The sequence below is a fragment of the Callorhinus ursinus genome, unplaced genomic scaffold (genome assembly GCF_003265705.2).
Source record: "Callorhinus ursinus isolate GAN/ISIS: 27379988/994484 unplaced genomic scaffold, GSC_fseal_2.0 scaffold52, whole genome shotgun sequence".
Lineage (NCBI taxonomy): Eukaryota > Metazoa > Chordata > Mammalia > Carnivora > Otariidae > Callorhinus > Callorhinus ursinus.
Window position 1 is genome coordinate 8,173,218 of NW_027397114.1, and position 14,130 is coordinate 8,187,347.

The following is a 14,130-nucleotide window of genomic DNA, read 5'->3' on the forward strand; positions in this document are numbered from 1 at the left end:
TCGTTAAGCGTCTGCCTTCGGCTCAGATCATGATCTCAGGGTCCTGGGATCCAGCCCCACATTGGGCTCCCTGCTCTGCGGGGAGCCTGCTTCTCCCTCTCCCACTCCCCCTACTTGTGTTCCCTCTCTCGCTGTGTCTCTGTCAAATAAATAAAATCTTAAAAAAAAAAAATCTTTTTTTTTAAAGGAATGAATAGAAAACTCTTTAGGGTAGGGAATTTTATTTATGAGCAGGGAGTCTGACGTGGGGCTTGATCACAGGACCCTGGGACCATGACCTGAGCCAAAAGCAGACACTTGACTGACTGAGCCACCCAGGTGCCCCTAAAAAATAAAATGTTAACAAAAAAATGAGCTGTATCTTATTCTGCTCATTTAAAAAAAAAAATTTGAGAGAGTGTGTGTGTGCACATGCGTGAGAGTGGGGGCAGGGGGCAGGGAGAGAGTCCTAAGCAGACTCCTCGCTGACCCCAGCTCAGGGCTCCATCTCATGTCCCTGAAATCACGACCTGAGCCGAAACCAAGAGTCTGATGCTCAAACAACGCTCAACTAACTGAATGAGCCTCCAACTCTTGATTTTGACTCGGGTCATGATTTCAGGATTGTGAGATTGAGCCCCATGTTGGTGCTCTGCACTCAGCGCTCAGTCAGGAGTCAGCTGGAGATTCTCTCTCCCTGCTCTCTCTAAAAAAAAAAAAAAAATAATAATAATAAAATAAATCTTTAGGAAATTTCAAACACTGAAAAGAGAAAACCCATATGCATGGAGTGGAAGACAGGCCAACGTACCCTCTTAAAAATATCTGCTTAATTCCTTATTGATCAATTTACCTCAGTTATCACTGAGGGGGCCTAGAATTCCATAGGGCTCCCCAGGGGTGTTTCACAGCAGGGTAGATAGCTAGAGATTGAAATTCAGCTTGCTGACTTGGCTCCACTGCTCATTTCCACCAAAAGGACAGGGACCCCACTGCATTAGCCTTTGTGTATCTCTCAACCTAGGAGCCTCTAGCACAGACTAGATCCTAAAATATTTGTTGACACGAAGGGAATGAAAGCAGGAAACAAGTATCTACCATGTGTCATTATCATCTTTTTAATCTTCACACTCTAAAGTAGGTACTGTTATCCCCGCTCTACCAATGAAGAACGGAGATGGAAGGTCAGCTGGGTGAGGTCATTCGGGTGGAAGTCAGGCACTCCAGCTTGGAGCTTGTTTTAACTATTATACTACTCCATCATCATTCCTTCCTAGTCAAGGTGAGGGCAATGCTCTGCACAGATAGGGGACTCAGGTTGAATTGCTGCTGTCAAATGAATTAAAACAAAGGTTTTTTTAGAAACTCTGATTTATATTACGTCTTCTGTTTTTCTCAGAGACAGGTGGAGTTCAGGGTATTAAATAAAGGCTCTTAAAAAGGTATTAAGCCTATTAATAAATAAAGGGTATTAATAAAAGAATATTAAACAAATACAGGATGCCAAAAAGAAGGCCCTTCATTCAGCCTCAAGAGCCTTTGCACTTCTAGGGCTCAAGGAAGTTAAGAATCACAGCTCCGAGTCAGGCTATTTCCCCGGCAAAATGAGAAGTCTCCACAGCTTATTTCCTTTAATTACATCATAAAACAAAATTAGAACATACAGGAAACAGTAATAGTTACATAACAATTTACTTTATATATTTATATATAAAAAAATTTTTCTTTTAGTCCAAAGATTTTAAAGCAAAAGGAATCCTCTACTGCCACCTTGGATTTTATTTTAAATAACCCTCCCTCCCCCCATCCTCAGGCGCCAAAGTATTGGGTGGAAGCAGTCACTTGGACAGCTAATGGAGCCTGGTGTGCAGTCCCCGAGTCAGGGACCATGTCAGCCCAGGGAACGGCTGAGCGCGGGGCGGGCCAGGCCTGGTGGAGAGACCGGCAAGCAGCAGCTCCCGCACGCTGAAGCACGCCGGGGCAGGCCGGACGGCTGCAGGAGGCTGGGGCCGCAGCAGGGTTTGGGATCAGACCCTGCCGGTCAGCCATTCTCTGCCTTCTGTCCCCTCGGGGGGAGAGGGGTCCGAGGGGGTTAGTGCAGGGATGGAACAGCCCGGTTTGAAGGTAAAAATTTCTCCCGCAGCACCATTCGCCCACCATCTCCATCCTCCGGCAGTCTGACAGGCAGGGGTGGTCCTCCCAGCGGAGCTCCACACAGATCTGTGCTCTCAGGGTCACGGGAAGGTGGGCAAGGCTGAGGAGAGCAGCCGGGAACCGCCTGCGGCAGGTTACCTGGAAACAATTCCTGGTAGGAAAAAGGAGGCAGCCAGGGTGGGAGGCAGCTGAAGGCTGAGTCATTAAACAAGAATGGAGGAAGGCAAAATGCAGAAGAGGACTTCCTCCCCCGGACCGACCACCCAGCCGTAACCTTTCCAAGCCTTCGGACTGGGCAGTCACAGATCCTCAGGGGCCGGCTGCAGAGCCGCGGCAGGGGTTTTAGAAAAGAACCCCCCCCCCACGCAGCTCCTGTGGAGCCCCGCCCCATGGAGCTTGTGTGTGTTAGAGGTTAGCATGGAGTTTGGGGGTAGGGTGAGGAGGGGAGTAAGAGAAGAAATCTCAGGCTCACCTCCTTCCTGCACTTATTAGAAAGTAACAGTCATCAGAGAAGCACAGGTAAGATTCTTAAGGGCAGGAAAAAACATGTAAACCCAGAAAAGCAGCAGCAAAGGTTTCACTTTTTACAGGTCTATTATATAGCACTAGGAAAGAAAATCATTCAAGTCTTTGGGGGGGGGGGTGTGGGGGGGGGTAAAGTAATTAATCAAACCATGCCAGTTAGAGACTCCTTTTTCAAGTCAGGATTTTCTAAGACTTTCGGTTGTCGTTCACTAGTGCCATAAGAAAAAAAAAAGGAAGAAAGAAAGAAAGAAAAACAACACAGAAATAATGACTTCAGGGGCTGAGAAGGGTTAGGCTAAGGTAAGAAACACGTGTGTGAGCAGCAGTGAGACACAGATCTGAATTAGTGAAAATAAGCAGTAAGCAACGGTGACAAGCGGAACTTCGTGGGGCAAAGATTTCTTCTTCCACTTCAATAAATAAGACATCACTTCAAAGATTTCCCTGGGTTCTTGGGGTGTGGCCGAAGAGAAAAGGTATGTGTCTGGACACCTCTCTTCTCCCATCTCTTCTTGGGGTAGGGATTCTCATTCATTGCCTACCTGCTCCTGCCCTGGGTGGGGGGAGCCACACCCAGAAGCACTGGGCGTTCTTTGGGAGGTGCCAATCCCCATCTGGGCGACTGGTCGGGTGCGTGGCAGGCAGAAGCCCTCTGTGCCGGTGAGAAGGGCATGGGAGTTCACAGGATGCAGAGGAAAGCAAATCTACTCACATGCGTGAGGCAGGTGTTTCTACATATTCGGGACAGATGCTTGTACCTGAAGCAAAGTGCCCCAGTTCCAGAGCCGATTCTCTCCTTTACTTTCAATCTCATTACCATTTCCCCACCCCAATTCTTCAAAACAAGACACTGAAAAACACAGAAAATAAGAGTCCATTGACACAGTTCTGGTTGCTCTTTTTCCTAAAACGGCAGTGAGACACCTTGGCTGAAGAAGCACAGACACTCAACACCTGCGAACCAGACTCTACCGGGGGCTTACTCAAAAAACGCATGAGGCAGAGATGGAAGAAACACATTATGGAATTTCTCTTAATATCCCACGTGAGCTTGCCCAAGACATTTTTTTTTTCCTGCTGAAAATTAAGTGTAATTCTGTTGGGCTCCAAAGATTCACTCAGACTCAGCTGAGAGGTTCTTATGGACTTTCCTAAGGGTCAAAGCCTTCAGAGATGCAGATCTGATGTTCCTAAGAATAAAAATGGACAAAGAGAGAGACTTGCCTTGTGAGGGGGAGTTGCAGAAGCCCTTCATGCAGAAAAAGCACTTGCCTCAAATGGTAGTTTCTGGCAAATAGAGTTTGTCTCAAGTGAGAGGGCAAGCTTAGAGCAGCATGTTCTTTGCTGGAGAACCAAGCTGTTCAGTTAGGGCACCTGGATATAGCAAATACAGCCAAATGTTATTCCCAAATTACCTGGGTTAATTATAGCCAACTGACATGGTCTTATATAGTTTTCTGTATCTTCCAATATTACAGTTAAAGTTTATGATAGAAATAAAGGTGACGGGAAGCTTAGACTCCATATTTCCCCTCACCCTCCTACTGCTTTAGGGTTCTTCGGTCCAAGATCATTGTAAAGGGGAGGGTTTGCTTCAAGACCTCCAACCAAACATCCTCCCCCCTCATCTCAAACAAGTCTCAGCTCATTCACACTGCCTGGGTTTGAGGTGGTTAAAGATCCTAGAACTGGTGGACAATCTTAAAAAAAAAAAAAGTTCCAGAAGCTCAAAGAATACCACTGAAAGAGTCCCTCGGCCAGGATGTACAATGGGGATGGAAACCTAATCTTAGACCATGCACACAAGGAGGGAAAGGCAGAATAGACCCATTTCCTTTAAGCCCCTCCTCTCACACTGGCAGCACCTGCCATAAGCAGCCCGTGACTTTCAGCACAATAAACATTAAACGGCCAAGGGTCAACCATGATCCACAAGTGTTCCTCTTCTTCAAACCCACAGTTCCCTAAAGATATGCTGCCCACACACGCAGGCAGGCAGCCCCGTCTTCCTTCCGGTGCCACTCACAATTCCCTGCAACTTCAGACCAGGACAAAGTTCCCGCATACCTTGTTTACCCGCCCCCCCCCCCCCAATGGCATGAGTGGGCCATCAAACCGGTAACAAAGCATTTTACAAGGCAATTAGGAGAAATAAAGAACCCGACTGCTGTAGCATTAGAGCTGTATTGAACAGTTCAAATGGTTTGGAAAGCCCAAAATAAAGCATCATAAAAATATTTGCCAGGTGTCCCTCTAAAATATGTGCTGTAAAAAAAATGTAAAATTTCTGACTTATAGGTCTGCTACATCAACTTAATGGATGTGGAAATTTACAAAAACCATTTAAGAAATATTCTTACATATCCAACAGCGTGATTTCAAATTTGGTAAGCAAACGTCCAAGACCACCCGGTGAAAAATGGCTTGAACCACACAACAGTTACTGTATTCAAGGCTGCCCAGAGATTTTGCTTAGATCAGGACAAGGACCCAAAGAGGAAGCTAGACTGGAGACATTGAGAATAAATCAGCAGCATCACTGGGAGTGAGATGGAGGCTTTAAATAGAAGACAAGAATGAGTACAGGAAGAAAATGGGAGCAGTTCAAAAAAAAAAAAAAAAAAAGAAGCTGGGATCACCTTGATGGAGCCAGTATAGAGGCCAGAAAAGATACTGATGTAGCAAATGATGCTGGAAAATGTAGGGGTGCTGCTCGGAAAAGAGGTGATCTGGATGTTTAATAACGTTCTCCACAGACACAGCAATAACCCCTCCTGGCTACCTGCAGATCTAGGCAATAGCTCTGAGGGTACCTTCTGACTTACCCCGAATCTCTCCATTCACTTTGTATTTCTTCATCGTAGAAGGTGTAGAGGGCCGGGGCTCTGGAGTCAGACAAATGGGCCAAGAAGCCTTTCCTAAACTCTAAAGCCTTACTGAATTTTCAAAAGTATTCCTGATAATTAAGACAGGATGGCGGGGCCCTTTCCACCTGACTAAAACTTACCATGTTGTGGGTTCTTAAATTCCCGGTACATTTCATCAGCTGGCGTAGGTTGCAGATTGGCATAAAAAATCTATTTCCTTCTAAGCTTGATGGGCCTGAAGTTTTCTTGCGAAAGGAACAAGGCCTGACCACATACAAGCACAGTGCTCACACTCCTTTTTTCTCTCACTGGACTGTGCTCTTGGCCCAGACAGGTAGGGATCGCCTGAGCAAGTCCACAGGGACCTGCACGTGGGTCCACTCTTTGAGTTGAGAAATGGCATTTCCAAGATGTTCATGTCCTGGTGAATAAGGTCTTTTACATTTATGTACTTTTTAAGTAAAGAAGTACCTTAAGGGCCTCAACTGGTGGCCAATTTAAACCCATACTCACTAATCAATCACGGTTTTATGGTCAATTTGTTCAGGCAATACTAAAAAAACCTTAATGTGTTAGAGCAGATGGCCCCTAAATATTCTTTTTACTTTTGTTTGAATGAGTGACCTGGGGATCTGAATATTAACCACATCTGGAAGTGTGCAAGTGTGTATATTTGTACGTGTGGGGTATAACCAGGAGAGTGAGTCTCACTTTAAAAGGTATATCCTTATGCCAACTGTACTCAAATAAAAAAAATTTTTAAGTATATTCTTCATATGATAGTTTGAAAAGAGGATAAGGGGAAGGGGGAATGAAAAATAAAAGTAATTTGAGCGTTTAAAAGGGCATAATAAAAAAAGGATTTAAAATAAATTTAACATGCAAAATAATGGTGGACGGTACAGATTTCTAGCATCCTTTCATCGAATTGCTTGTGGAGAAATAAGTCATACTTTATTTTTACATACGCTGGCAGAGCTAGCACCTGCAGCATTACAAGCCTTTTAACAGCCTGGATCATGCAGAAGATGATCTAAGATCATGGCAGACTGCACAATAATGTCCTAAAAGACCAAAAGGAAAAAGAAGGTGTCCTATTAAAAACCACATAAGGTTTCTAACTTTGGGGTTTAGAAATCTACTTCTTATACTTTAGAAACTCATTTTAGTTCCCTCATCCTTTATGACTTTTGGGGGGAAGGAAGGAAGCCTCTTCTTTGCCTCTGAGTCATGGGCACTGAATACGTGCCTTCAGTTCTGCTGACCATGCTGGGCAGAGACACTGAACCCCCTGCTTCCTCTCAAAGCCTTCACCTGGTTACCCCTGTATTTCATTCATGGGAAGTCCGGAGCACAAGAAAGATAGGGTTGACAGGTTTTGAAATGGTTCTGGTCCTTCAAGGTACCAACATTTGAGATACACCATCAACACTGACACAGTTGACCACCTGTTCTAGGGTCATTCTTGTATCCCTGATAGGCTGGAACGGGGCGGGGGACTTGGGGGGAGAAACTGACCAGCTAGACGGCACAGCAACTCTAGCAGCGCTCCTACTGAAACAAAACAACCTCACAGACACAAATCAGGGATGCTACTGCTCACACCTAGATTTCAGTGAACATCCGACATGTCTGGGCTTGGGTGTGGGGTGCTTTTGGGCTCAGTTTTGGGATTCGCCATTCCACTCTTTACTAATAATGCATTTCTCTCTCCGTATTAAGTTAGTGGAGTCTGACGGGAAGAAAAATGTGCAGGGAGAACATTGGGCATATCATGCGTATTATTATATATCACAAGGTATAACAGAAACCAAAAGGCAAAGTTTGTTTTCATCAAAATAGTTTTAACTCAATTTCTTCTCATACCATTTCTTGGTTTTGTGATAGTTTCCCTTCAGACTGGCAAAGATTCAGGCAGGGTCCCCTAATGGTAAAATTTAGAATTAAAAAAATATTTATTGATAATGTCTCTTTTAAAAATGTTTGGTAACCCCAACTAATCATCCAAAATGCACACTGTAAACACAACGGCAAAAGAATAACAACTGAGTGTGAGTAAGCAGACAATGAACAGGTGACAGACCGAGCAAGAGTGCAGGAGGGAGCAACAGAGAACGAAAGACAGGTGCACAAGTGTGCTAGAAAGAGTGACAATTTGAGTGAGTAAGTAATCACATTTGGACCGCAGCGATTTCAGTGCAACCATTTAGGAAACCTCTGGGCCAAATACTTAAAACACAGGAGGAGGAATGGATGAGCCTTCTTTGGGAGCATGCTCAGCATGTTGGCATGGGAACAAGGAAGCACAGAAGCTCTGTAGTCATCCCATGAGAGATGGCTACCATTTATAGGATGCAAAGAATTTTTCTTTCTGGTCCCTGGATACAACACATATTGTTTTTCTATGCTTTCCTTGACCCTGGAGGACTGCAGTTGCTGTTCCAAAATCACCAAAGAAACCCCTTCAAAAAATGAAGAAACTGCAAGCGCAGTAACACTGCGTTGGCTGGAATGCCCCCTTCCCTCCACCTTGCCTATGATTTTCTTCTTGGCATGTCCAACAGGAATGGTTAAGTTTTACCAATCCACTTGATAAAGCCAGCATGGGCTTCAGTCCCCTGGTCACAGAACTAGAGTGGGTGGGGGTGAGGGTGGGTTTGCATGTTATGTGTGGCTCTGGGGATCTGGACGCTGCCCTCACTTTGTAACCCTTGCCCAGAACACTGGGGTTGCTTCCATTGGAGACTCCATTGTAACTCTAGAAGTGTCATTAAATACTCAGTTCACCAAGGTTGACCACCTCCATTGTCATAGGATGATGCAGCATCTGCAGAATCGCTGTCTGCTGCCCCCTACTGATGGGGGTGGAGTGACAGGTGCGAAGTAGGCGTGGACTTTAATATTGGGCAAATGGGTCTGAAACAAGACAGAAACATTACTAAGAGAGAGGGCTAAAACAGAAAAAGCAACATTGCTTTTCAGAAAAAACACAGGGGCTGAGTGAACATGAAAGCAAGGCAGAGGCTGAGTACCGGTCAGGATGTTGAGAGACCTAGGTTCTGCTTTGTAGTATTCCAGATTATTCTAAATGACTAAATAGCTCACATAACTTTGGTATCTGCTTTTTAATAATAAAACTGGGGAAAAACGTCATACTAATCTCTTAACCTGTCCCAAAGGGATTGCTAGTTGGATTCCCAAAGTTGAAAGAAACTATACAAGCTTAAAATAATTTTTTCCAAGTCACTGTGGACAATGTTTCTTCTGATATTTTCTTAAAAACCTAATTATCCACTTTTAAAAACATACTGCTAATTTTTAGTACATAAATAGTTTCTGAATTCCTACCACACTCAAGGCACTGTGCTAGTTACATAGGGGGTACAAAGATGGTCAACACGGAAACCCTGCTCTTAGGGAATTTAACAGTCTAGACATAAATAGCTAAATTAAAACGAAATGTTAAGTGATGATTTGAGAACAGAAAAAAGTCTTGAGGACTCAGAGATGGAAGACATTCTGGACAACCAAGGAGGTCTAGGACCCCTACTGCAAGGAGGCCACAGAAGAGGCTCTGGTTGGCCTGTAGCTCTCTTTTGGTGTAGAAGGAATATGGCTGCAAGGCTTCCCCACTGCAGTTATGCTCTCAGTCCTCTAGGTCAGAAGGGAGAGGAGGAACTAAGGCCAACTGGAACTCAAGATGAGGTTTGGTGCTCCTTTATGCACTCAGATGCCATATGGCCAACATGGATGTTTTTAGACACTGGTTGTAAGGGCCTAACTAAGCACAGTGCCTTTCCCACAGCAGGTGTGAAGCAGATGTTCCAATAAATGTCTGTTGAGCTGAATAACCTAACATACAGATTCATCCATCCTTTTATAACCCCCTTGCTGGCAACCTGTCTTCCAGTCATTTGACTACGCATGGGTCTCTTTAGTATGGAGGATGGGGCTAAAAGGTAAAAACAAAACAAAACAAAAAAACCCTACTTAATCCATTTGTTGTCTTAAAAAAGAACCCCAGCAAAAGGGTTTGATGTGAAAGGAAATACAAATTAAATTCTTAAATCCCATTTAACTAAGTATTTTATGTTCTTTCTTTCTTTCCTGAATCTGGCATGTGTTTTTGACTCTGGGCATGTTATTAAGCTCTGGACATTACAGGAGAGACTCTGCTGGGAGGAGACCTACTTTCTTCCCCTCAGTGGGTATTTTCCCACTAAATTTCCATCTGGAACAACAGGTAAAAACTACCCTTTGGTTTGCTCTCCATTTTTTTTCCTCTTTGCTGAATGTCCAAGTAAATATAAAAATCACAGGAATCTAAATCTAAAACAAAAACAAACACAAACAAACAAAAAGGAAATGGAGGAGGGAAAAAAAAGAAAGAAGGAAAGGTGCTAAGAGCACCAGAGCTGGAGAGTGTGCAGCCGTCTTTACCCTGAGTCTCTTGATCCCAGCCCGTGTGATCTGCTGGCAGTCATACAGTTCTATCCGCTCGAGGCTGTGACAACTCTTCAAGTGCTCCAGGGAAGCATCTGTGATTAATGGGCAGTTGTCCAGTTCAATCACCTCCAGCTGGTCATGGGCGCAGGCCCCATTCCCCAGGTGACGAATTCCATCGTCTGTGATCAGCTCACAGTGAGACAGACTCTGCAGCCAAGTAGAGCAAGGAGGACACTGAGACATCTCATGGCATTCTTCTAGCCCCTAGCCTGTGCACAGCCAGAAAGGACATCTTCTGGATTAGATTGTGATGTATATGGAGCCATCACCAGATCCATGTGGTGAAATGAAGAAGAGCAAACTAGAGTTGCTGGGGTTCTGCTTTTGACTATCAATGACTGACGTTTCTGTGTGTGATTCTTTTTTGGGGAGGGGAGGAGGGGCAGAGGGAGAGAGAGTATCTTAAGCAGGCTCCATGCCCAGCACGGGCCTCAATCTCACAACTCTGAGATCATGACCTGAGCCAAAATTAAGAGTTGGACGCTTAACCGACTGAGCCACCCAGGTGTCCTTCTGTGTGTGATTCTAAATACACCTTGTGAATTCATGCAATGACTTTTAGTTCATGAACAAAACATGATACCCACCCCCCATATAAATTAGCACTTTTCTACTGGGACAAGAGGGGCTCAAGTTTTTCTTGAACAAAACTTTCTGGAATTTGGACTAAATACTGAATACCTGGTACAGGAGAATGTCCAAACAGTTAACTAACTGAAGATGATTCATACACTTGTCAGGTGTGGTCATCTTCACACAAATCCCTTTATCAATTTTCCATAAATCCCTGGTTCCTCCACGTGAAACTCAGAACCCCTTGTCCCAATTCTGGATAGTAACATACCACCAAATACACACAAAAAATGAGCCTGGACACAAAAGAGTTAAGCGGAATGCTTTCCCATAATGTTACTGGAAATAGTACCAGACAACACCCCTAGTAAAGCCTTGACTAGTTCTGTTTTACAGGATCATTTAGTCTCAAGGTGAAGCAAATTTTATTTTGGGCCATCTTGTCTCCTGGATCTCTGAAATGTAATTAATTAATTATTTTTAAAGATTTTATTTATTTATTTGAGAGAGAGAATGAGAGAGAAAGAGAGCATGAGAGGGGGGAGGGTCAGAGGGAGAAGCAGACTCCCCGCTGAGCAGGGAGCCCGATGTGGGACTCGATGTGGGACTCAATCCCGGGACTCCAGGATCATGACCTGAGCTGAAGGCAGTTGCTTAACCAACTAGCCACCCAGGTGCCCTGGATCTCTGAAATTTAAACATCATTCAGGCTAAAGTGTAATTCATGTGGGAGGGAGAACTCATACTTTCCATGTCACTTTTCAACCTCCCAAGTATTGATACACAATCCCTTGGTCCTCTATAAATTGGCAATTTATAGAAATATGCTTTCCCCAAATGGTAGCCAGACACCAAGAAGAAAGTAAGAGCTGGGTTTTGATTAAATCCAATGAACACATAAAACTTAAAAAGTCAAACTTACCAACACTTGAAGTCGAGGACAGTGTATAGAAAGTTGGATTAACGTGCTATCTGTTATCTGAAAGAAACACGTGAATTTATTATGGGTATAATTCCAAAAAAACTTCATGGCTGTACCTCATTCTTGAGTACACTTGTATTCTAAACTGATATCCTGATATTAACCATAAAATAACAGAATCTTAAGACTGAAATCCTATTGGCTACTTGAACCTGTTCTTTGAACAATCTAGTCATCTGTAGTCTTCATCTTTGAACAGGTCTGTTGAAAGTTCTCTTTTGTTTTTGAAATGAATGAAAATCTGTCCCTTTGTGACTTCTACCCACTGGACTTTAGCTCCTTAGAACCACCACAGAAAAGAATCAGAAGATGCTGCTCCATGTGAAAAATGCTGCTCAAATGTGAAAAAAAAATTAATATGAAAATATCCTCAAATTTTAAGTATATTTGGCCTGTATTTTATAAGCCATGCCACAACTCTGATTTGATAACTTGGGTGTAAGGTATTTTCCCGAAGGTGGCAGAAAAGGGGCTGCTGGAATCTGGGTTAACTATGAACATTAAAGAAGAAGGAACTCTTGAAGGAAGAACAGTCTTTTATAGTTATCTTACGCTGGAAAGTAAATCAGTGCTTCTTTTCAAATGTTCCTCCAACTCTGAAATGATGATGATGTCTATTAACATACATAGCTTCACAGGGGCTAAGAAATGGTGAGGGATGAAAGGTTGGGGAGGGAAGGTGTGTGCACATCACTGAGAGGGAGTAACATTGGAAAGGACACACAGGACACTCAGGCATATGCAAAAGGTAGATGGATGTGAACAGTTTTAGTTTATTATTATTTTTAAAGATTTTATCTATTTATTCATGACAGAGAGAGAGAGAGAGGTGCAGAGGCAGAGGGAGAAGCAGGCTCCCCAAGGAGCAGGGAGCCCGATGCGGGACTTGATCCCAGGATCCCGGGATCAAGACCTGAGCCAAAGGCAGATGCTCAACCATCGGAACCAACCAGGTGCCCCAAGTTTTAGTTTAGTAAGAATAGTTGCTAAAGAGTGTCTGGATAACAAGTAATTTAGAAAAAATTCACCCCTATAGTTACTAGAAGTATCTTTATTTTTACCATTAAAACAATTTATTTATCTTCTTTTTACGAGTCCCCCTTCAAAATTTCTCTCTGATCAACTAGTAATCTTAAAGCTCTTATAACTGGTAATAAAAGAAATTGCTGTTAAGGCAGTATTTGGTCAGTCTGTCTGCCCAAAAGGCAGAGTTGGATCTCCACGGCTAATGATGTAAGGGGTCCATGGTCTCATTAAACTAAAAAAAAAAAAAAAAAAAAAAGGGCAGTGCTATATTGTCCATGTGATGGGGCTTTAATTATTTACTAGTATTATAACCCTGTAGGTTTAAGAAAACATTTTAACATCTTTATGGCCTGAATGCTTGGGCCTTCTTTCTTTCCACTGGTAACCTTATTGATGGCATGTATTTTCCTAGTTCCTTAGCATGTACACCACGCACTTCTGCCTGGGATGCCTAGAGGACACCTCAATAAAGTAAGAATCAGCAGTGCTGCCAGGCACTACACGACATTAGAGTAGGGAACTGAATGTTTTGATATGCATGTATTATGTAAGTTTCTTTTTCTTTTTTGTAAGTTTCTATCATACTGTATTCCTTTTATTTTTTTTAAGATTTATTTATTTTAGGGGGAGGGGCAAAGGGGGAGGGCGAGGGAGAGAATCTCAAGCAGACTCCCTGCTGAGCTTGATCCCACGACTCTGCAGCTGCAACCAAGAGTCAGATGCCCAACCAACTGAGCCACCCCAGGCACCCCTATGATACTGTATTTCTGTGTAAAAATCCACACTCTTACCTGAACACACTCTTCCAAGTCCATTTTTTCAAGCTCATGGCAATTCTACAGAATACAAAACCAAACATTATAACACGAACATTTAAAACATGGGAAAATTTAAAGCCAGAAAACTAAGAAGAAGTATTAAATACACTGACAAAATCTTTTGTCATTCTAATGTCACTTTCTGCCTTCATTAATCACACATTTTATTTTATTTTATTATTATTATTTTTAAAGATTTTATTTATTTGACACAGAGAGAGAGACAGTGAGAGAGGGAACACAAGCAGGGGGAGCAGCAGGCAGAGGGAGAGGGAGAAGCAGGCTCTCCGCTGAGCAGGGAGCCTGATGAGGGACTCGATCCCCAGGACCCTGGGATCATGACCTGAGCCGAAGGCAGCCACTTAACCGACTGAGCCACCCAGGAGCCCAATCACGCATTTTAAAAGGCCTTGATCACAGTGAAAATTTCTCAATTATTCTACGTTTGAGGTATCTAACATCTTCTAAGTCCAAGGGAATAAATTTTCTGAACATTAATACCAAGATAATACAGATCGTTCCAACCATAAATAATTTAATGAAAATGATTTCTTTGGAAGAATGGAAGGTAAGCTTTGTGTCCTCACTGAGTTATGCCATGCACTGCCCCCCCCACCCATTAGTCTTCCATCAATCTGCCTGAAAGCAAATGTTCCTCCCCATATTCCATTACATACTAGTTAAAGACAGTATAATTTTA

At 43.3% G+C, this 14,130-nt stretch overlaps 1 protein-coding gene across 8 annotated transcripts in view; it reads right to left on the reverse strand.

The window, feature by feature from the left end:
- Nucleotides 1–1,595: 1,595 nt before the first annotated feature.
- The window catches only part of FBXL20 (F-box and leucine rich repeat protein 20), a 106,306-nt gene continuing 93,771 nt past the window's right edge, over nucleotides 1,596–14,130 (reverse strand). For 2 of the 8 annotated variants that reach the window (XM_025859171.2, XM_025859172.2), the window contains exons 12-15: nucleotides 13,404–13,448; nucleotides 11,527–11,583; nucleotides 9,966–10,178; nucleotides 1,596–2,284 (exon numbers count right to left, since the gene is read on the reverse strand). In XM_025859171.2, coding sequence (XP_025714956.1) covers nucleotides 2,072–2,284; nucleotides 9,966–10,178; nucleotides 11,527–11,583; nucleotides 13,404–13,448 — 528 coding nt within the window. In that variant the 3' untranslated portion in view covers nucleotides 1,596–2,071. Of the gene's footprint in view, nucleotides 4,033–7,288; nucleotides 8,442–9,965; nucleotides 10,179–11,526; nucleotides 11,584–13,403; nucleotides 13,449–14,130 lie in introns of those variants that run through there. The other 6 variants (XM_073883865.1, XR_012375565.1, XR_012375564.1 and 3 more) reach the window with 6 other exon arrangements.